At 37.6% G+C, this 23,021-nt stretch overlaps 2 protein-coding genes across 5 annotated transcripts in view; both read right to left on the reverse strand.

Moving 5' to 3' along the window:
• Positions 1-3,271: 3,271 nt before the first annotated feature.
• On the reverse strand, positions 3,272-5,095 carry LOC149565243 (uncharacterized). Its single transcript, XM_089817070.1, has 2 exons — positions 3,850-5,095; positions 3,272-3,762 (listed from the first exon to the last, which is right to left on the reverse strand). Exons 1-2 carry the CDS (start codon positions 3,943-3,945, stop codon positions 3,478-3,480), a joined length of 381 nt encoding a protein of 126 aa, XP_089673196.1. The 5' UTR covers positions 3,946-5,095; the 3' UTR covers positions 3,272-3,477.
• Positions 5,096-8,579: 3,484 nt separating this feature from the next.
• Positions 8,580-23,021, reverse strand: part of KU70 (ATP-dependent DNA helicase 2 subunit Ku70-like protein) — a 291,039-nt gene continuing 276,597 nt past the window's right edge. For all 4 annotated transcript variants that reach the window (XM_089818793.1, XM_089818794.1, XM_089818791.1 and 1 more), the window contains 5 exons: positions 13,323-13,415; positions 13,038-13,158; positions 9,377-9,482; positions 9,061-9,241; positions 8,580-8,956 (listed from right to left, as the gene is read on the reverse strand). In XM_089818793.1, coding sequence (XP_089674919.1) covers positions 8,843-8,956; positions 9,061-9,241; positions 9,377-9,482; positions 13,038-13,158; positions 13,323-13,415 — 615 coding nt within the window. In that variant the 3' untranslated portion in view covers positions 8,580-8,842. The remainder of the gene's footprint in view (positions 8,957-9,060; positions 9,242-9,376; positions 9,483-13,037; positions 13,159-13,322; positions 13,416-23,021) is intronic.

A 23,021-nucleotide genomic window follows, 5' to 3' on the forward strand; every position in this document is an offset into this window, starting at 1 on the left:
AAGCTCATGCGATACAAGTTCAACAAATAATATCGTGCGATAGTTTCTAGAATGCCATTGCAATAGAACATGAGAGTACGATAGTTTGTGAGAGGCAATACAACATAATGTAGTATAACCATGCAATGGAGTTCATATGGTAGTATGATAGTTTGTAGGTTCCAAAAGCATCATATGATACTTCTCTAAAATGTAGTATGACAGAAGTTCAACAGAGACAACCTTTTGTGACTTTGTGCCTAAAATACCTATGTTTTGACTCAACTTTTTTATCATTTTAGGCAAGTTTGACTATTGTAGCAGAGTGTTTTTAGTTTGTAACAACATTGTAGTGTTTTGAAATTGATTTATGGCACAAACACACATCTTCAAGCAATTGGAAAAGGGACAAAGCAACCTTGCCAATATAAACACTTGGGAGATTTTTAAAGCAAAAATCTTATGAAGACTATTGTCATGTGTATGTTCTATAAATTTCCACAGGTCCAACACAAATCGAAAACACACCAAGCAATATCTACCTAAAGGTCATCGTTCATTACTCAATACCTTAGCCCACAACATGATGCTCCCTTGCCTCACACAAAGTGGTTGTCCACAATAGTTATTGACTTTGTCATGGAAGTGTTATGAACACAACCAAAGGGACACATATGGAGAGTGTAAAGCTTGGAGTGGTCTAGGTAGTCCACTAGGATTGATGCTTGCACCGTGACCAAAAAATGTACCCTCTAAATCCTAGAGTGTCTAGTAAGGGTCTCATTCCTAACACCACTCTTCCACCTGATTGAGGACATAATAATGAACATCGCGATCACAAGAGTACCTTAAGCATAGGCACCTAGTAATTTTCTCATGGTTTTAATCCCACAAGTACTTTCACTAAGTAAAGTCAAATGTTACGCCCCCAAGGCTTTAGCATTTGTCAAGGGGTTTGTGATTATAACGGGTCGGGTTAGCTGGGTTTTGCTCGCTCCCACTTTGGTTCGTTCATATTGGTATCTTTCCACTAATAGAAGGCCCTCTAAATATATGAATCTTTCTAGGAGATTAATAAAATGGATCCATACCAAGGAGGTTGACATTTCAAATTCACCCAAAAGGTGAAGATCATACTCTCCCAGTCCCTAATGTTTCCCCCAATCATGCCAAGAAAATTAATTAAAACCAATAAAGAGTGGAGAATCCCACCCACTTTTGGGATTCAATTAAGGGTCAAAGTTTCTGATTCACCTAAAAGGTGAAGATCATACTCTCCTGCCAAAAAAGAACCCTTACTGGTGAGTTCTATGTGTCTAGTGAAAAGAAACAACTAGTTTCATGCAACACTTGAAAAATGAAAGAAGACGTCTTTTTTTTAAAAGTTTGGGTAGCTTTGCAACAAATGTTAGTAGCCCATTTTGTCTTTGCAATTTTTAGCAATGTCTTTTAGCAAATGAGCAAGCAAGAACACCCGCAAAACAACAAGGGATAGGGCAACAAAAGATTAGTGAAATCTTAAAAACACCTTGCAAAAACCACTTGTTAGTTACTATTTGAGAAATCAGAAAGCTGAAATGCAAGCTTTGAAAATGCAAACTAGAAACCAAGTTAGCTAAGTGAAACAGACTGTGTGCTACTTGTGTCTGCAACAATATCATACAATACTTCCATGTATACCCAGGTAATAGTTTTCCTCGATGCGATACTCTGTATCAAGTAGTGCAATACTATGTAGAATGGTCAAGCGATAGAATACACAAATCAATACGATGGTAAAACTGGCAATGTATTGTATCGGTATAATAGAAAGTATCGTAAGATACTAGATAAGTATCATACAATATTTTTGTCTATAAAAATAAAAACCTGAAACAAGATAAAAATGTAACGAAATCGCAAGATGAAAAGCTAGACAAGGTTGTCCGACCCCATGATGGGTGCCAAAAATGTATACCAAAATGTTGGCACACTTCTATAAACCCTTATTCTTGAGAACATCCATGATGAAGAGTATCCCAAGAGGTGGCTTATAGCTTCCTATCTATGTCGTGCAAAGGCTATGAGCTGATGGCTCTCAAACGAACCTAGTTTATGCAACCCTTACAAGGTGCACCATAGAGTGGAAGATTAAAAGATGGGAGCAAGAGTGCTAGCACCCAAGAATCACCATGTAATGCGATGCAAATGTAAATGCAAGCAAAACTAGTATGCTATGCAAGATTCAAACTAAGCTAGCAAGATGAAAGTATTACAAATCTTCCTAATTAAACTACGTGATCTAAGCTATAAGCATAAAGGAAATCTAAGCCACTATGCTATGAAGCTACAATGCAAGCAAGAGAATGAAAATGCAAAATGAAGGAGAAATGAGTGCTCCAAAATCACCAAGAAAAATTGCAACATAACATTACATAAAAGACCTTAGTTTGAGAATGAGGAGAGAAGAACACTAACATTTGAAATTAAAAGCCAAGAGAGGCATAATTAAGGGTGGAGGATGCATCTTGAGTGATCCATATACACAAGCATCTCACCTAATCAAGATCAACGGTGGAATTCAAAAAGGTGAGAGATGTGTGGAGGAGAATGAAGATTCCACACACCTTGGAAAGTTTACACCTCATGTGAGACAGAGCTTTTTCTTTTATTTTTAAAATTGGAATAATGTTTTATGTGTGCACACTTAGGATAGGAGAATCTTGGGGACTTTGTTTAATTAAAAGGCAACAAGTTCTTTTAATTAAATAGAAAACTTAGGACAAAGCGGTCAAACCATAGGTTATAATTGAATAAATAGATTTTTGATGATTTGATCAAGAATAATCAATTGTTAAATTAAGAAAAAATGCTGGAAAGGGGTTAATAGTCTAGATGACCATTTTTTTGGTGATTACAGTTGCCACATTTGCATTCTAATCATCTGCCTCCATCTCAAATTTAACTAGTTGCTCATCGTCCGCATGTGAATCTGCAACGGCACCATCAAGAGGAGCAATCCAATATGTCGAATATGGGTCAATGTCATCCAAGTCACGTGCTTCATATGAAACTTGCATTTCCACTTTCTTCTCGTGCAAGCGAAGGTTGTACCTTAAATAAACCAAGCAATTCAAGTGCTTTTGAGTCAACCTATTGCATTTCTTTGTGAATGTTCTGAAAAGTACTCCAATTTCTCTTGTAACCAAAACCACGAGGCTGCACTAAAATTTAGATGGCAAGCTTTTGAAGATTAGGTGTTGTGGCACCATAATCTTTCCTCCACAGATCTACAAGGATTGGAAAAAAACCATGTATGATGTGGTAAAGCTTCCAAAAAAATCCATGAGCAAAATAAAGTGTATGATAAAACTAAACAAGTGTTCCTTTTTCACTTGGTTGCAAAGTGTATCTCGTACGCTTACAATTAGGAGAAGAAAACAATGGCCCATCTTCCCTCTTGTATCTCAGCAATTAATCAAGTATGAGGTCTCAGAGGTCCAAATCAATAACCAATCTTCAAATACATTTGTCCAATCCAATTTGAACCTCTCCATCTGCTCTATAAGTGTTCCAGAAATAGAAGTTGGGATTTAGGTAGTAGGCAGCTACATGAATAAGTTGGTGGTGTTGGTGGTTCCACCTACGATGAATTATGTTCCATATGGGTATATATCTTGTCTCATTTGACCTATACAAGTGTTGAATGATCTCTTTGGCCCTATCCATGGCCCCATATAGAAACCCCATGGGGTTTTTATCCCCATCCACCATTCGTAGAACCTTCGCCAACATTTCTAACACCTAGACATTAAAAATTATACAAAATCAGCAAATTCAAATATTTCAAAATTAAAATACCAAATCGTCAACAAAGACTTGAAAACTTACTTTGAGGATCTCATCCATTAGCTTTTCAAAGCTAGCATCAAACATAATCTTCACAAGCTTCATTACTTCAGGCTTCTTGGCATTAGGACTAACCATTTCTTATCTAGAAACATGCACCTCATGTCTAACGCTGTCCTTGATATGCTTTGCAAGTTCAGAAAATTAGTAGTAAAGTGTGACCCTTGCTCGTACAATATCCTTCCCACTAGTGTGCCCTCTCATAAGACTCAAGACCTATTTATGATTATAGATGTTCTTTGCAATATTACATCCATCTTTAACCACCTTCTCCGCCCAACTTAGTTTCCCTAGGTCCTCGAGCAACATAAGGGCTCCAAAATAATGTAGAATGCCTCTCCATCAGAAGTCAAATGGCTGCCACATACACACCTACATTATTAGTCACAATCTGGAAGACATTAGCCGAACCCACTTCCATTACCACCTCATCCAACATGTTGCACAAATTTTGTGCATTTTTTTACTAGATCAAAGGCATCCACTGATTTTAGAAATACCAATTGTCCACCTAAAGCAATTAAAAATTTGATGATTGTTTTATTCCTACCATCAGTCCACCCATCAGATATAATAGTGCTCCCAAACTTTTTTTATGAATGTTCCTTACCTCACTGTCTAACAACGACCCACTCACCTCATAAGGATTTGGGGGCTTGTAGAACTCCTTACCATATAAAGAAATTGAAGTTACCACTTGATCCCAATATAGACAACATAAGGCATTGAAGGGAATATCATTGCAGATCCAAAATCTTGTGATTGTCACCTTTGTGTTCCCACACATCTCTTTGTTCCATGTAGTGCCTAGCAAGACAGGTTGAGCACCAAGAGTGTTACATGGAACCCAAAAGTCTAATAAAGACCCATCCCCACTTCCTAATCCTCACATCTGAGGCCCAACAAAAAAAAGAAGCCTATCCACCTATTTGTGATCTTGTAGAACTAAGAGTCCTCATTGGGGTTGTCATGGCCTCAATTGTCTTCTTTTTTGTTGCTTTATTTTATGCATAGTTTTGAAGACTTGTCAAAGCCTCTCTTGTAGCCTCTTCCAGACATTTATCACGTGGTGTAATATCATTGCATGGAATATTTGCAAGCTGGCATTTCAACCAACTTACATGTGAAGTCGTATGCCTATGGCAAAAGATACATTTGACTTGTTCTTTGCCTACTCTTGTGATCCCATATTTCCATAATGGGTCATCTCTGTCATCAACTATCTTGTAATGAAATAGGCAAACTTCAAGAAACCTAGCAAAAAACAACCAATTATAATTAGAAAGCATCTAATAAGAATTTAGTACAATTGTAAACCTATAAAAATTAAAGAATTGAATCTATATTTATTGATGTTAAACAAAAAATTATATCAATATTATTGTTAAATTGATGATAATTATTACCACAAGTGAGTCTGTGACCGTATAAACCAAAAATTTAACAAATATAAATTTAATACCCATTATTATTAATTTATTGAATCTACAAGTATATTGCTTATAATTTAATTGTAACACATACCAATACACACACACCCATTAGTATTAATTTATTGAATCTACAGATATATTGCTTATAATTTAATTGTAACACACACACACACACATATTTAACAGTATAGAATTTAACATATTTACACATTTTGATAGTTTCTTAAAAGGAAGGGTAGTAAAGTTGCAAGATTGGGCCATTGGTGTTATTTATACATGATATTTTTTAGTAATTCACAAGGTTTCTATATTCATTTCTCTACAATGAAAGGCCATGCCTCTGAGAATTAGGTTAGGTTCTTATAGTCTATTGGGAGAGGATTAGGATTAGATTCTTATAGTGTCATGTTAGAGATCGAAATAGTCTATTTCTTAGTGTCTTTATTAATATCACTTTTAATTTATTTGTCTCCGTTAAGTTTTTATTGTGTTTTAACATGTGTTTCAATGATTTGTTTGCATGGTTTGGCTTTGAGGCTCTTTTCTAATGAATATAAAAAAGTTATCCATGTGTTTGATCTATCACTATATTTTCAAGCTATATTATTGACTATCAATACTTGGCAGTCTTTTGGCTCACCTTGAGACAGCCAATGGTTGATTTTTGCAATGGTTTTTAACTTTCTATGAAGGGCCTGTAAATGGCATTCAAGTAATGATCATTTCAATGCTTGAATATAAAAAGTGGTTGAACTATAATTCTGAAATAACTGAAACAATTAATATTGGAATACATGGGATTATCCACTTTGTATATGATTCATAAGTTTATGATATCACAAGGATTTGATATGTTTGGGCTTCTTGGACAATATTTTTATTGTAATTTGTGATTACTTCAGATGTGGAACAGAGGAAGGTAATGCTACAACCCATACTGGAACACTGGACCTGTTAATCTATCGACATCAGTAACATAGCTGAGAGGACTATCAGATTACTTTCCTGTTAACAGAATAATGAAACAGGAATATGTAGAAAAAGTGGACCCATCGACCTGCAACCTGTGATCAATCCTGCCTGTTCACAAATAAATTCTACAACCTACGATAAATTTTTCCAGCGACCTGCTATTTTCCCTTTGTGCGGCACTGCGGCGGGTCTTAGGAAACAATGTTATAACGTAGTCAAAATGATAAAACCTAAAATCAAATTAAACAAATTTAGTTGAAATATCACACTACTGGCAATATAGTGTCGATTTTTTCAACTATGACTAAAATACCAAAACCTATCTAAAAACTTTTAAACACTAGGTATTTATTTACCCCAACTTGTTGGGGTCATAACTTACCTGGTGCTCAAAATTCAAAACCGTCTAGAAAAACTAAAAATTTAGTTTCAGTCCCTAAAACAGCGAGCCTTTGGCTGCTCGATTATAAGGACAGACGAAAGTCTCAACTTCAAATTTTGACTAGAAGACCTCTGAAAATGCCATTTACTAGGACCTAGAAAAACCTGAAAAAAAATATGACATTCTTTAACTTTTCGAATCATTTCAGTTTGATGTCCTTGGACACTCTGGATCAGAGCACTAAAAGTGACCCAAAAAGCCCCCAAATGAAAGGAAACATTTCAACTATTTATAGTGTTTTCCAATGGATAAAATCAAATATATGCAATTTTCTAATTCGCTGTTTACCCTACATGAGGGTTTTGGACTATTTTCAAAGAAAATATTATTACTTTCTTAATACTCCAAGAAAAATGATGAAACAAAAAGGAAATGAAAGTACATTCACATGCCTAAACACTTCAATTGGTTTCATCTCAATATATGGTCTGTACAATTCGTACCAAATGAAAGAACATGACTTGCAGAAAGAAAACCCAGAAAACTAGACCTGCCTTCACAAAAAATGGTATAACTCCCTCAAAACTACTGAAAATCAGTGAAGCCAAAAGAAAATGAAAACTAATTCCTTCCTTTATCTAGCCAAATAACTTGCGTGCCCATACACAACAATGTTTGTCTATAACATGGAGAAAATCAGAGAAAAATGTATGACAATCAGCATTTCTTATTAATTCTCTCCATCCAAAACTTACAAAACTGATTTCTCCCCTTGGGATTTGACCACCCCTGGCTTTATAAGCCGTTAACAAATTATTTTGACAGTTATGACTAAAATTCAAGACCTTGTGACCATTAGTTTCATTATTTTTGCATTTTTGCATTAAAAAATTGCAAAAGATGTCAATTCAACTTTTGCAATTTTGAACGCTTTCTACCCTTGTCCACTACTCAAAACTTGTTGCCAAACCCTAATACAGGTAACAATAGGCCATAATAGACTAATCTCGGACACATTTTGAGTGGTTTGACCCACCTTGACCAATCAGGACCTTATAAATGTATGACTCAAATGGCATAAATTGGCTTTTCTATTTGAAGTGACTACGAATGGTCCTTAGGACATTGTTCCATCTTCACACAACATAAAAACAAGAATCCATAACAAAAGCCTTTATAAGGCATCAATTTGACCATTGAGCTCCTACATCAATGTGCACCATGATAAAATTAATATCTCCTAGTCTGAGAATATCACAGAACTGATAACAATTTTTCCAAAGCCATCACGATTTAGCCATGGTATTTATAAATGCATAAATTGCTTTGACGTACACCACAATAAAACATCTGATCAAAAAATTATCAGATATTTTTAACATGAGATCTATAAATTATTTTGCTGCATAGAACATATATTCATTGCAGATAGCTGCAAAAGAACCAAAAGGATCATACAAGCTGTCACAAGATCAAGGATATCATGCTTAGATATATAGCTAGGAAAAATAGTAGAAGCAAATCGGAGAAAGATTAATTATGGCATGCTTGATACTCCTTTATCATTGATTAAACACCTATGTGAAGATTCACATTTGTTTTCATATCTGGACAATCCTCAAAGTTAGTCCAGGATATCATAAGAGTTTATCAGTGTGTCTAGAAATAAAAGAGTAATGGAAATAATCTGTCTATTAATTTCTATAGTTACAACTAGATAGCATAAGTCAAGCAGTAGATTTATAATTTAGTTAAAGAGGACAAGGAGCATAATGATTAAATATATGTGTTGCTACTTTTTAAGTAACTAAGTTTCTTTCATATTAAATTCATTTCACAATAAAATACTAACAAATAAAAGAAAAAACAATACATCCCACATCACAGGTACATTCAAATTCTTCCTTGGAATATTATGCACACACTTCAAAAACATATGCGGCGATAAGCATATATTATATTTGCAGTGAAGGGTCAGGATACCATTCGAAGTAGGCATCACAAAAATGTTAAAATTTATGATACTACACAATGCTGTTAAAATTCAGGACGTAAATATACCATTCAAATCTGGAACATAATAGTAGATTTGCCTGACCTGGTTGTTTGTTGAGCTAAACAGAGACACTTTTTGTTTTTGTATCTATTCAAAAATCTTACAAAGTAGATGGCAAGGAATTATAAGTCTTCACAGTCCCAAGTGGGTCAGTATTCTGTTGATCAAGACTTCCTTTTTCCCAGTAAGTGGCAAATTGTGAGCAGTTAGATAGTACTTTAGTTCAACCACAGTCAGATTTTTAAGCTGCAAATAAATGAGAAAGGTTAATATCAAGCCCTTCATTAACTTCATTTAATAACATATTGCCACAATGAAAGGATAAAGAACATTATTTCAAGAGGAATGACCTTCTGAGTTTCTGCAAGTTGTCTCCAGTCATAGTTCCCTGCTTCCTTTTCTGCTACTTCAGTTAATGCTTTTCTCTTTTTAGAAGCTTCATCCCCCTTAGTTTTAGTGTTTACTTCAAAGCAGTAGTCTGATCCATATACAACATCTTTAAATTCCTGTACAGCATTCGTAATTCCTGGTCTGAAAATTTAGCAACATGTAATGAGCAATTAGACATTAGAGCACATTTTTTATGATATCAAACAGTTTGCCTATGAGAGCTAGGATCACCTCAGTTGATTACTGAAATGTCTTCCTAATCGAATAAGATATTACCTTTGCATGCTTTCTTCATCTGGCATGGTCTCATCTTTTGTCTCTGGCAAATCTTCGTTCTCATCAAGGGCCAATGCTTGCAATATGGCATAATGTCTTTGCAAAGCTGCAAGCATGACAGGTATATTAGCATCCAAAAAACTAAGACAATGGAGAAAAAGAATCACAAAGCACAATAAAGAAGCAATTTGGAAAAGATCAAACACCTTGTTGTTTCCTTCTATATAGATGTGTTTAGGAACATGAGATTTCCAGTCTACAATATTTAATTTTTTTAAAGCTTCTGGCTCTTGACTCGAGAGAAAGTTTTCATCAACATTTCAAATCATACTCCGTGATCCATTGTCAAGATGCAAAGAGCTAGAGAAGAGATATATGAACTGTGGAAATGATCATATTTATCTTCTCTAGCACCATAGGTCCTGATGATGGATCATGGAGTATGATCCAAAATGCTGATGAAAAATATATGTGCATGTGTTTTCCTACATTAAGTTAGTGGATACAAAATAGACAAACTGACAGAAAATTTTCAAATCTTGGGGGTAAAAGAAAAGCACTACAATTGACAAAAACATTAGAATAGAAATTCAAATAAATTAAAATAATCTCAGGTCATCAATCACCACTCAGCTTAGAGTGACATGGTAAGGCACACTGTAATTCAACTCTCCATGATAGAAAGAAAATGGAAAGAACTCACATATATCAATGTATCATGGTTACATCTTGTCTTTGCAAAGTAGAGGAAAGTCTTGCCAAATCTCACAAAACAAGCTGGCTAATACGCTGACTTTTGGTGATCTTTGAGAAATTCTTTTACCATGGCCTAGCATTATGATCAAATCATATCATAGAAAGAACTTCCCTCTAGAAGTCAGATCAATAATATTTAATGATGATCTTTTTTCAACTGCACTAAACTAAACTAGGCTATGTTTCACTCAATCTAACATTTTTCACTAACTCAAGTCTCCCAAGTTGAGAAAAAACAACACAAACAGGGTGAACTTATTTCTAAAATGAATAATTAGTGGAAGAGAACCATTACCCACACACCCGATCTTCACATACCTGTAGAGCTTATTCTATATGTCACATTTTGACCATTTAATTTTTGTTGTGTTTGTATGTGAGTTGGCACCTTAAAGAATATTTCTTTCCTTCTAGGTCTTAACGAAATTTCTTGTAGAGATTGTCAATGTCATGTCCCCTCTCTAGTATGACTAGCAGAGTCATGAGAGTTGGCCTATTATTGGAGTCTCATAGGCTAGCAGTGGTGGATAGAGACTCATATTGGATACTTAGTGACCAAAGTTTGTTCTATAGTCGGTTTGAGAGTCAGTCAGGCAATTCCTTAATTTTAGGGATGTTCCTAAAATTTAGGAGTTTGTGGCAATGATCAAATTTGAGGCTCCTCAGGACTAGTACATGGTTTCAGTTTCAGGGTGATAGGGTATATTCCCTAGATTCTAGGAGCATCTCTAGCTTTTAGGGATGGGACTGCCAGTTGGCCCACATTGCCTAACATCAGTCACAAGCAAGTGACAAGACCCGTTCACTGATTATTTGGTTGGTTTGACTTTCCAGTTGAATTTGGCTTTCCAATTGAATAAAAGGAAATTATTTTTTAATATTTCCTAAGTTTGCATTTAAATAAATTAAAATAAAGCTATTTATATAACTAATTGGAGTAATAAGGGGGTTTTGGCTTCATCTGATGAGGCAAGCCTATGTGTTATAGCTTGTTGAAAAGGTCTTGAATTATTATAACTTATTTTCATCATCCGGAGACCTTTGGGCAACTAGAGTTATGTTATTTGAGGAAAGGGGTGTTTTTTCTATACATAAAGACCTTTTAATTGAGAAGATGTCATTTTATAATAAAGGTAAAGGCATATTCTCCCTTTAGGGTTCGATTGGCTTTGAGAGGGAGATAAAAGGAGATGTTGGCTCATTCTTTCATTACCTTTTACATCTTCACTCTTGGTATTTGCGATTTTTCTCTTAGAAGCGATTCTAGAGATTTGGGACACAAACCCTAGACCCTGGCTATTGGTACGCAAACCCCAATAGGTGGTTTCAACAACATTCTACAATATTGTCTTAGCAGTTGACAAAGATTGTTAAGTTCAGCGTTGATAGTACTTGTGCATTGCATGCTGGGGGTCTTGTTTGGCACGTTCGGATCTTCTTGCTGCCTTGGCGTGACTATAGCAGTTGTATGGCTGCCTTTCAGCTGGCATGTGGTTTGTTGGTTGGATTACGTCAGCCATCTCTGCCCTTTTGGTGCGTGGCCAGTCCATTCTTGCAGCTGGCATCATCATTCTTTGTTTGTAAACACCTTTGCTGGCATACTAATTACATATCTTGCCTAGTACGATTTGTAGCTATTCCGGTTGACTGAATATTATATTATTTGCTTTTGTTTTTTATTATTGTTTTACTTATATCTAAAAAATACAAAAAAGAAGAAACAATCTTTCTGCAACTTCTGTCTAATTCTCTAAGACCACAAGGAAAGCACAAGAAAATCTATTATTTTAATTAAAATTTACAGAAGTTCAGTGAAAGGATCCTTTTGGGATCTTTCAATCAAGCGTCGAAGGGTCAAAAATTGGTCATTTCAAAGTGTCGTCTGATGCCTACTCAAAGATGCATCAATAGTCATTCAATCAAAAATGCCAGTGCTTGTGGACACATCCCATTGGTTGTGCAAAAATTTCCCAGTAATGGTGCATTATTGGGCCAATTACCAAACAAAAAAACTGAAAATTGATCGGTTATTGGTATGTGTTATCATCTTTGGAGCTCCTTTAAAATTAGTAATTGGGTGATCAAGTGTAAGAGGAATGTACAGTTACTGGAACATGTTTGGTTACTTACTGGTGGTCTTCCACTACACAAAAAACTCTCTAACTGATGCAAATGTGATTAGAAATTAATTTGTTTCCACTTTGTTCATGTACATTGAAATGTTAACAAGGGTGAAGCGCAACAGTTCAGTCCTAATCTTAACATGTTCCAATATCCTGAATTGAAACATACTAAGATTGAAAAGATTGAACTAATGACCTTGTATCCTTATCTGCTGATGGCTGTCAGAAAGAAGGAATATAATATTTTAATGTCTATGTCAGCATGCATACTATTCTCCCATGTGCATTGAGAAGCTTCTGGTAGAAAACTGGGAAAGCATTTCATCCGAAGATTTTAGATCACACTCCGTGATCCTCAGTGATACTCTCCTAAACATGATTAAGGATCGTGGAATGTGATCCAAAATGTTGATACAGAGAACCTGCAGATTTCTACCAGAAGCTTGCTAATGCATTGTACAAATATCATGTCTGCTTATGCATCTCTTTCCTAATGGTTTTGATATTCTTTAGCCCAATTTTGTGCTAAAATAGAGTAATCCTCAAAACAACTAGAATGCCTAAGGCATGTAAGACAATTTTTCCAAATTATAATGACAATTAAAATGCAGAACAAGATAGAAAGAATAAAAGGAAATAGATAATTAACCTGGGTTCTGTGACCAATGATATTTTTATAAGCATATTTAATTCAGCAATTTTTAGAAGTTTTTCCACTCTAAAGTCTAAATGTCAATTTCAAAAATCATGAGAAAATACATCAATATTTACTTACAGCATACCTGGGTTTGAAATTTGGTAAACAGAGAACTCCCTCAGTTCCAATTTTTTAATCATAGCAGTGGCCTTGTCTATTTCCTCTTTAGATGCTCGAGGTACAGGACCATCTGTAGACATGTGAAGCTGCATGTTTCCAAGATAGACAATCTAGGTGAAGACTACAACAAACCGTCGAAAAATAAATGAAAAGAACCAGATAAGACATGTAAAAGAATCACAGGTTAGTACTTATATAATCACATAAGTTGCATTAAAATTTCTAAATAAGTCATGATATCAATCCCTGCCTTCTCAATACGTCGAATATCATCTGAATAAGGCAGATAGATCATATGCAGCCCTGGAGGATCAATTTGACCACTTGAATTTGTTACTTCTTCCTGCAATAAAACAATTCAATCCTAGCAATGTTATTGCTTAGAAATTCAGAAGAAAACAGGAGCTAAAGAAGGAAACTTATACAGCATATTGGAGAAACCAGTTTGAGGCAGTTCTTATAAATAATCAATAAATATAATGCTGATAAATCACTACTTCCATTGATATTTATTTAGTGAAAGACTGCATGAAGTTGTTAGCTTCCTTTTATTTTTAAAATTTTCTTGAGATTGGAATTGTTGAAGGTAAATTTAATTCATTTATCTAATTCTATTTATGAGACATTCAATATGCATATGAATTTATAAAAAATCTTCTGAGTTACCATATTCGTCTGTCCAGGCCCAAAGTCAGTATTTGTTTCGCTGCAAACGATAAGCAGGACCCTGGTCGACTTTGTTTTGAGAGAATTTATTTCTGCCTGTGCAAGCTCAGATGAACTTTCAACTGACTAGCCGGTAAATTTTGGTCACGCGTTGAAAAAGTGACTTCACTTTTAAAAAGTATTAACATTTGTTTGTTTGTTTGTCTTTTTGTGTTAACCAAAACATGCAACAATCACAATACCAAAAATGTGGGTTTCCTTTTGTTTGCATTTGGTTTCGAGGACAACGGCTTCACACAGTTTTTGTTTTGAGGACAACTTTTTGTTTGCATTTCGGACAGTAGACAGATTTTTGTTTGCATTTCAGACAGTTTTTGGACAAGTTACAGTGATATACTAAGCCAGTAACCAATGTAGGAGTAAAACTAATTGATTTATAAAGGCATGATAATTAGTATATCTTTGGTTTCATATCAATTATATACACTGATTAAAAATGACCATTTGGTGCAATTAGCACTAAGAGAAATGATAATAAGACATGCCTCTTAAACATAGCCCTTCAATTGCAAAGTATAAAAAATCAATTGAACCGTCAAATGAAAAAAGGGGAGGGAATTGGAAATCATATCATTCAGTAAACAAGAGAGGTACAACATTAGATCATAGAATACTTCTACGTATATATATAAAAAATAATTGTTGTACGGATGAACCCAAAACTAACCCGAACCCAGCCCTAAAAAAAAAGTGAGAGAAAGTTGAGCCTGCATCCAAACCGGAATCCAAACCAGCAACTCAGTATTTTTTAATAAATAGATTTTTAATATATTAATTACATATTTATAATGTGTCATTAACACTATCCTTGGTTGCTGAGACCTGATTTGCATCCCATACAATTGTTAAGAGACAAATTTTGAAGGTTTGAGAGGCATTGAGTCAAATGATTTAGCAACCAATGGGGTGTTTGGAAATGGTCAAATTCAGAGAGGGCTGAAAAGGTCAAGTCATTGATCTTGGATGATGATTGGTGGGATGATGATAATGATCTTACATTGAATTTCACCGAGCCTATCATGACTATGCTCTGGTTTGTTAATATAGATGCACCATATGTCTATGATGGCATGGACATGATGATAGAGAAAATAAGTCATAATAGAAGAAAACATAATGAACCCAAAGACACTTTTTCCAAAAGGGTGGAATCAATCATTCTTCATCGTTGGAACAAGATGAGCACACCATTGTACCTCCTTGCATATGCACTATCTTTGAGGTACTATAGCAACAAAATATTTTCTTTGGGAGATTACCACCATATACAGATTTTGATGCTACTACTACAAGTGAGCATTTAGTACTCTTCATAGATCCAAAAGTGCAGGAAAATGTAAACAAAGAATTTGGCTTGTTTATTTCAAGAAGAAATAATACTACCCGTGTTGTCCAATCCAAAATGAATGCTACTACGTGGTGGTACCTCCATAGGATTTTATATACCTCCAAACTCTTGCAATCAAGATTCTCTCACAAGTTCTTTTGTTGTTTTTTATTTTACCATTTGTATTGTAGAACTAAGTTGTTGGTTTAGATTTGGGTTTGGGTTCAAGCTAAGCTTTGAAGAACCAGTTTGCCAATACAAACTATTTTTGAAATGGGGTTTGGATTCATTTAGGTTTTATAATACTATATATATCTATATATGCAACCTAGAACTATGAATGAGATGTCATGTGGTATTACACTAGTATTACACAACTATAAATTACTTTTCTAGACAATTAATTTTACAAAATTAGATTAATGAAAACATATTTTGATAAATAAGAGCACTAGATACTTTGTTTTACAAGGTTTTAAGGTTAGTTGCCTTGGTACGACCATACCCCATCTCAACCATGCCTAGATACAACCTGTTACTTGGTTTGGGTACAATTCGCTACCTAGTTCGGTCAGGGTTCAAATTCTTGGACCCAAGTTCAAATTTGTTGCCATGATAGATGGACCTAGGAGAACTAGTCTAGCCCTGATCAAACCAAGGTCGATCTTGGAAAAACTGGTCCCTGTGAACGGCCAAAAAGTGACTTTGCTTGCAAATTTTATAAAGTTTTCACATCCTTAACCCTCAAAAGTGTGAGAGAAAGGCTTATGTTGGCTTCTAATTCTCATTTGTGGTGTGCATGTATGTTATTTTGAATCAAATGAAACCAAATGCAATGGAAAATTAACTCACTCTTCCAACATCCTCAAATACATCCAAAACATTACATGAAGGTAAAGTCTGTACAAAAGCAAGAAATCAGACTGCAATGTGTGAAAAACTTACTGATAAGAGGCCTAACCAGCTATTTCTTCCTTCTCCAACCTATGCATTCAAGTTTGAAATACATATTTATACAATCGCAAGCATTTCCAACTGCTCAACTTACTACCAACTTTCCATAAGCAAAAATTTGAAAATGTAACTTTAACATGACAATATTGCAATTTTTAATCCATTAGTTGAACTTGAAACAATGATAATTGAACTTGTTATGATTTAATTGTAATGTTTTAAATATTTGATGTTGAACTTGAAATATATGATAGTACAATCATGATTCATGATGCTATGATTAGAAGTTTTATATGGTGTTTTTGTTATTTAAGTCATATGATTTTATGATACTACATGACATTCTAATTTTAAATCATGCCTCTAGGCTTCATAAGTGTGTGTGTGTGCGCGCGCGTGTGTGATAATTTTTACATGTTTTTGTACAAACAAACCCAAACCCCTTGTTTACTGCATAGATTAATTGATTGATGCACACTAACAACAGATGGAAATAGCATAACTTCTTTATTCGCATATGCCAAAACAATACATTATGCTCGATGATCTCTGATGATTAGAATGCTTCCCGAAGGGGGTATAAATACTCATCGAAGGGCCTTTCAGAAGGTTCCCGAAGGAACCCATCAGGCACAAGTTGTTTACCGTATTGGTAAAGACATCAACACATACAGACAATGGAATAGAATAGCAGGATTATATTTGCATATACCAGATATTACATTATGCTTCATAATACTAGATGATTATAGATCATTTACAATGATCCCAGACGGGATATAAATACTATCCGTCGAACCTTCCCGAAGGAGTCCATCGGCCACAAACATTACATCCGCTACGAACTATTACCCGTCGGCTACAAAATACAAAACACCGACGACAATCATTCCGTCGGCTACAGAAACACCGTCGGGACCATCCAGTCGGCTGACACCATCCCCCCAAAAAGAAAAGTCGTCTCCGGACGACAATTACAAAATATCTGAAACAATTTAACAAAGAAAATACATTAACAAAGTGACTACAACAAGAGAAATCCGCTTCTATCACATCACTTCCACATTCATCTCGTGCTTGCAGCCTCTGCTAACACAACACTACCTCCTCAATGAAGCTGACCTTGATAGCCACCTGTGCTGCTTTCTCTATTTTCAATTCTTTGGTACCCTGAGCCAAGTGTCGCTGCACTGCCTCCAACTGGATGATTAGCTCCTCCCGAGCTCTCTACGCATCCATCAAGACAGCCTCCCGGCCAACACCTACTCCCAGTGCCTCTGGTACACAGAAAGTCCATCCCTGCAGCAACTTCAACTCTTCTCAATTGGTCAGACTCCCACGACTGATATCCGCAACGACTCGAGATCCTGGGGCAATGCCCCTCGCCCCTCGCCGCCAAGACCAAACTAGCACTTCGAAACCCACTGAAAATTGCACGAAACACACCATTACTGTCATTTTCTGCCGATTCTACTTTCTGGCAACCACTGATGCGTCCCCTCCCCTTTGGCATCATCTGTAACTCATTCTGAACAACTTGAATCTGTCGTCGTTGTTTTTTTTTTTCAAATACTACTTCCTCTCTGCTTCTATTTGTCTGTTACTATTTCGTCAGCTTGTCACGACACACAGAATCGATTCTCCCCAAGCCTCCGTTCGGACGACTTAGGGAGGTAATAGAAAATACTTCATCTGATATCGGCTACTGGCTTGATCTGCATGGAATAATGTCTACCAATCCCTAACAACAAACACTTGACACTGCCTTTGTAGTCTTCATAAATTAAGTTTTAAGCTCGACTCTATCACTTTATTTCTCCACCATCTGATTGGTCGCCCAAAAGTATTATAGCAGGCTTTGCTGTAACGTGTCTTCAGAAACTTTTCCAATTGGTTAGACCAGATGCAAGCTTTATTTCTCACCCGTGACTCCCCATTCCGCTACCGAGCTTGATTTCCCCCCGCTGCAGGTAAATTTCATAACATGAAGACCCTCCTGTTGTTGATTGCCGTGCCCGTTAGTTCATAAATTGCAGTAGCAATGCCGGTGTTGAATCTGATGGTGCACAACAAGGACGAGCTCCGCGGCTGGTGACTCTGAAGTGCGCGGGATTGTTCTGTTTTCTGCCGCAGAACTCTCTTCTTAATGCGCAGGAACGTCGTCCTCCAATTGCAACCCGCGGAAGAGTCTTGCAACAAAGTTAGTTTGTAACACGAGCGGCGGCTTTGAAAATCCCGCAGAAGCTGCCGCGGACAGGAGAGGCCGGAGAAAGAAGTTGATCGCCGGACGACCTCCCGCAGAGAAGTTAGAGATTTAAAGCCCGCAGACAGGCTACCTGTGGGGCTTTTTAGTCTGTCTGCGGGGCCTTTGCCTGTCACACCCGCGGACAGACTGCCACCCGTGGGGCTTTTCATTTACCCGCAAACAAACTGTCCGTGGGGCCTTTGCTTCATTTTTTTTTTTTTCATTTTTTATTTTTTTTTTTTTTTTTCATTTTTAAAATTTGTTTTTTCAAAAATAAAAATATAGAGGTGCCTCAATTTTGCCTCCAGGCATCGCCATTCTGCAACGACAACGACGAGGAAATCATCTGATCATTATGCAACGGTGACAGTGACAGTATCTTCCTGGCATCATATAGTTGCAATTTAAATCCGTTGACTACCGGAGGCACCTCTTGCTCGTCCAATATCTCCAATTTTATCACCCAATTGTCGCCGACCTCCCAGGTCTGATCTGGTCCAACCCATCTTGCCTTAAACCTTTCCTGTTTCATTTCATCCCGATCGTCGTACTTGAGTACCAACTGCCTCGGCTGAAACCTACTAAGTTTGTCATGCCACGCCTAATGTCTGTTCTGTGTTACCTCCGTCGCCCACTGTGCCTGCTGTCGTCGCGCATCTAGCTTATTTCCTTGCTGTCGATACCCTTCAAGTAATTTTATAGTGCGATGCGTTCTTTTCCTCCTGTGCGGTTCGTTCAACGTGTACCAAATGGTGGGAACTTTCTTTTTTCTGGATCTGTATTGTATGTCCTTCCCTTCTTCAGCCGTAACCTCCTTTGCGTCATCTGCTTCTCTGTATTCCTCCGCACACCCATTTTCCTCCTTTTTCTCACCTTCGTCGACCCTTAGCATATTACAACTCGGAAAGAGTTCGTAGTCTTCTATTTGCCAATGGTAAAGGCCATTCACAGAGTCCAGGTCATCGTCATTCGATCCTCCGTCAAGTTTCAATACTCCTCCTTCGTCTAGTTCCATTCTCCTCTTTCCTTCGTCGTCACTTTCACCGTCACTTTCTGAATCTGACGATGCTGCCTCCTCGCCGACCATTTGCTTGTGCAAGTCAATTGTGAATCTTTTGCCTCCATGATCCATTGATAGAGTATTTCGTTTCCAATCATGTTTTGCTTTTGCTTGCACCAACCAAGTCCGTCCCAGAATAGCATCATATCCTTTTCTTTTTAATAGAATGACTACGAAATCCAATAAAAATGGTTGCGTACCAATAGTTACCGATTGCGCCCTCAAGGTTCCCAACCTCATAGTCGGCAAGAAATGTCTTCTTCATTCCTGCCTCCCGTGCTGATGAATGTCCCTACATAACCATCTCCACGACGTCGGCCATACGCTCAACTGTACAATGCGACGGTCCAATATCCGAAACGGGCTATGCTACCTATGGCTGAGTGTCTACCTCGGAAATATCATCTCGCATAGGAGTCGATATATAAACCATCCTAGGAGTCAGAGCACGGTGGAACCGCGTGCTCAAAATAGTACTTACCTCCCGAATGCGACTCTTTCTATCATGCTCTAGTGATGCCAAAAGTGTTGCATCCATCGTCACCACTACATCCGATCCTACGACCTCCAAGTGTACACCCAAAGTATTTGGTCTACCTACTAACTCCGGTGTTGGAAGATCAGCTACCTCCATGGTCGTCTCCTCTCCTTCGTTTTGTACGTTCTCTACTAAAGGTTCCTGAACTCCTGCTAGCTGTGCTACGGTGACTTCCACTGCTGGCTGTGCCTCGAAAACTCCAACTTGTTGCGCTACGGGAACTTCTGCTGGCTGTGCTACGGCAACATCTGCTATTGGCTGAGATACAGCAGGTGCCACGGGTGCTACTACTAGAAGTGCTTCATTAGGGGCTGAAAAAATCCCTCGGCTGACAAGTGTTGTCGTTTAAGCAAATCCTACAGCAAACCCAACTCCAGGCCGAACAGGAGAAGGCCTTACCCCATGCTGCCATGGTGCTACTACTGTGACTCCCTGCTGGGGTAGCCGTGACAACCTGAACCTCCTCATCATCATCTTCTTCCCCTTCTTCATCCCCTATACTATTCTCCTTCGAAGATGTCTCCTGACGGCCGCTGTCAGTATCACCCCCGTGTCCCACCGAGGCCTCTTCTGTCCTGCAGCGCCTTTCTGCCCCATGGTTATATCCAAGTGCTTCCACCGCATGATCAGGGATTCTCCAGGAGCAAGTGGTCCCGGTTTTGCCTCCAACTCATCTGCTGGAATCATCCGTGCTGCCGCATCAAGGAAGAGGCCAATGGTGTAGTGAGGCATATAGAATGTCTTATGCTAGAGGGTCATGAACTCATGCATACACTCAGCCAACACGGATGCCCAATCGTACACTTTTCCGTTCATTATAACATTCATCATAGACACCTGTGGAAATGAAATATCAGATGCCCTAGATGATCCCGTAAGCCTGCTTTTGACCAAGTCCATCAGGCATCACCATGGTCCTTCCTGAATGTCTGTTTTCTTTAAACCCCTCCCCTTCAATGTTGCAGGCAATGCCTCCTGGTCTGCTTCTGTCATATCCCCACATACCAATCTAATCAAGAATAGCTTTACCTCCTTAGAAATTTTCTTCGATTGAACCTTTTTGCCCTACGGCCCTGGACTACCTAAACCTCACGTGAAATCAGCTGCCTTGAATGAGACCACCAAGTCCCTATCTAAATACTCAAATGTGCTCCTTCGTGAAGCTCTGCCATAGGTCTCAATCATGGCGCGCAGGAACCCCTCATAGTCTCGAATGCAAAAAATAGGCATTCGAATAGCCCATTCTACCTGTGCTCTTCTAATGCTGACTTTTACTAGATGCATCTCAGGGGTTTCTTGCCACCATCTTCTACAATCTATTCCACTCAACCCCTCGAACTGTATAGTTTGTGGTGTGATTTTGGCTACTACAAGTGTCGGGGGTTTCCACTTCTGCTTGCTGCTGGTGCCTTCATTCTGATTTCCCGCACTAAACATGTCCATGCCCTCCCCTACTTCAGACTGTTCTAGTTGCTTCTTCCATTTTCGTTTGCCTACAGACTCCCATCTTCCTGTAGATTAGTTGTTATATTCTTGTTTCTCTAAGCGTACGGATCTGTACAGCAATGGATGGTGCTAATGGAAATCGTATGGCCCCTTACTGTATTTAATCCGTACACCATGCGTTGTCTGGGAAGGCTGTACAACAATTCACACACTCCAGGCGATCTTCTCAAATCTGTATGGTGATACCAAGATGAATCTTATACAGCTGTATGATCAACTATACCATTGAAGTTAAAATCCGTACGCTAGCAAGTTTTAAATCCATACCTCCGGTCTCCAAAATTCGTACGGCAATTAAACTTTACAACCTCCGCATGGTAAATAGACTTTTAAACCTCCGAATGGTGACTTACAAAACCGTATAGTGCATAGCCAAAAATCCATACGCTGAGATATTACCAATTGTTGAAACTTTGTTTGAATCCGTACTTATTGCTCCTAAACAAATCTGTACACAACCGTACTGTGAATCTGTACACCAATTATTGAAATCCGTATGTCTGCCAATGTTATAGAAATCCATACAGTGTTTCTTAAAAAATCGTATACTGCATCCTATAAAATCCGTACTACTGAAAACCTCCAGAAAATCCGTACATTGCCTTCACTTCAGCTTCCTTCAAAATTCGTACGCCGTATGGTAATAAGATGCAGAAACCTGATGAAATCCGTATGGCACCAAAAATTCGACACTTGTTTGGAAAATTCGTATAGGAAAAGCCATATGCTCTTGGCAACTTTATACTATGAGGAATCCATACCATGAGCAGGGTTAAAAATCCATACGGTCTTTCTTCTTATTTTTTTCTTCTTTCTAAATTTTTTTTTTTTTAAATTATTTATTTATTTTTAAAATTTTTTTTAATACAATGCTATTATTTCTTGACAGTTTGGGGTGGCGAAGGCGTGCGATAAATTTTTCACCTGCACCCGTTGATAGTGTCAGGAACTTCTTGTCCATCGAGCATCCATAACTTGATCACTCCATGTCGCCTACCTCCAGATCTGATACGGCCCAAACCACTTAACCTTGAATTTGCCTGGTTTGATCTCATTCCGACCGTCGTACTTCAACACCCACTGTCCGGGTTGAAACTTGTTCAGTTTCAAGTGCTTATCGTCCCATGCCTTCAGCCTGTTTTGTGTTACCTCAGTCGCCCACTACGCCAATAATCGCTTCTCCTCCAGCCTATTCAGTTTGTACAGCCGCTCCCTTAAGCTTTCCATGTCTCCCAACTTGTTTTCCAGTGCAATCCTTAGGCTTGGTATCATGAATTTCGCTGGTACTATAGCCTCCTGTCCGAACATCGGTTGAAACAGCATGTTTCCCGTTGTGACTTTATAGGCCATGCGGTAAGCCCAAAGGGCGGAGGGCAATTTTTCCTCCCAATCCTTGCCTTTGACCGCGTAGGATTTGTATATAATCGAGACCAAGACTTTATTGGTAGCCTTAGCCTGTCTGTTTGCTCTTGGGTAGTACGAGCTTGATAACGAATGATAAATTTTGAACTCCATGGTGAGTAGGCGGATAACATGATTTACAAAATGTCCTCTATCACTCGTTAACTAAAATGGGATCCCGTACCTAGTAAT

Source organism: Cupressus sempervirens, chromosome 3 (genome assembly GCF_028749045.1).
Source record: "Cupressus sempervirens isolate cs-2001-9-10 chromosome 3, ASM2874904v1, whole genome shotgun sequence".
Classification (NCBI taxonomy): domain Eukaryota; kingdom Viridiplantae; phylum Streptophyta; class Pinopsida; order Cupressales; family Cupressaceae; genus Cupressus; species Cupressus sempervirens.

What these genes read in the sequence shown, in the direction of transcription:
- LOC149565243 (XM_089817070.1), bottom strand. Translation starts at nt 3,945, where the DNA reads ATGGTTAGTCCTAATGCCAAGAAGCCTGAAGTAATGAAGCTTGTGAAG. An exon ending in TAATGGATGAGATCCTCAAA is followed by an intron (nt 3,763 to 3,849) that starts GTAAGTTTTCAA and finishes TTTAATGTCTAG; the next exon opens with GTGTTAGAAATGTTGGCGAA.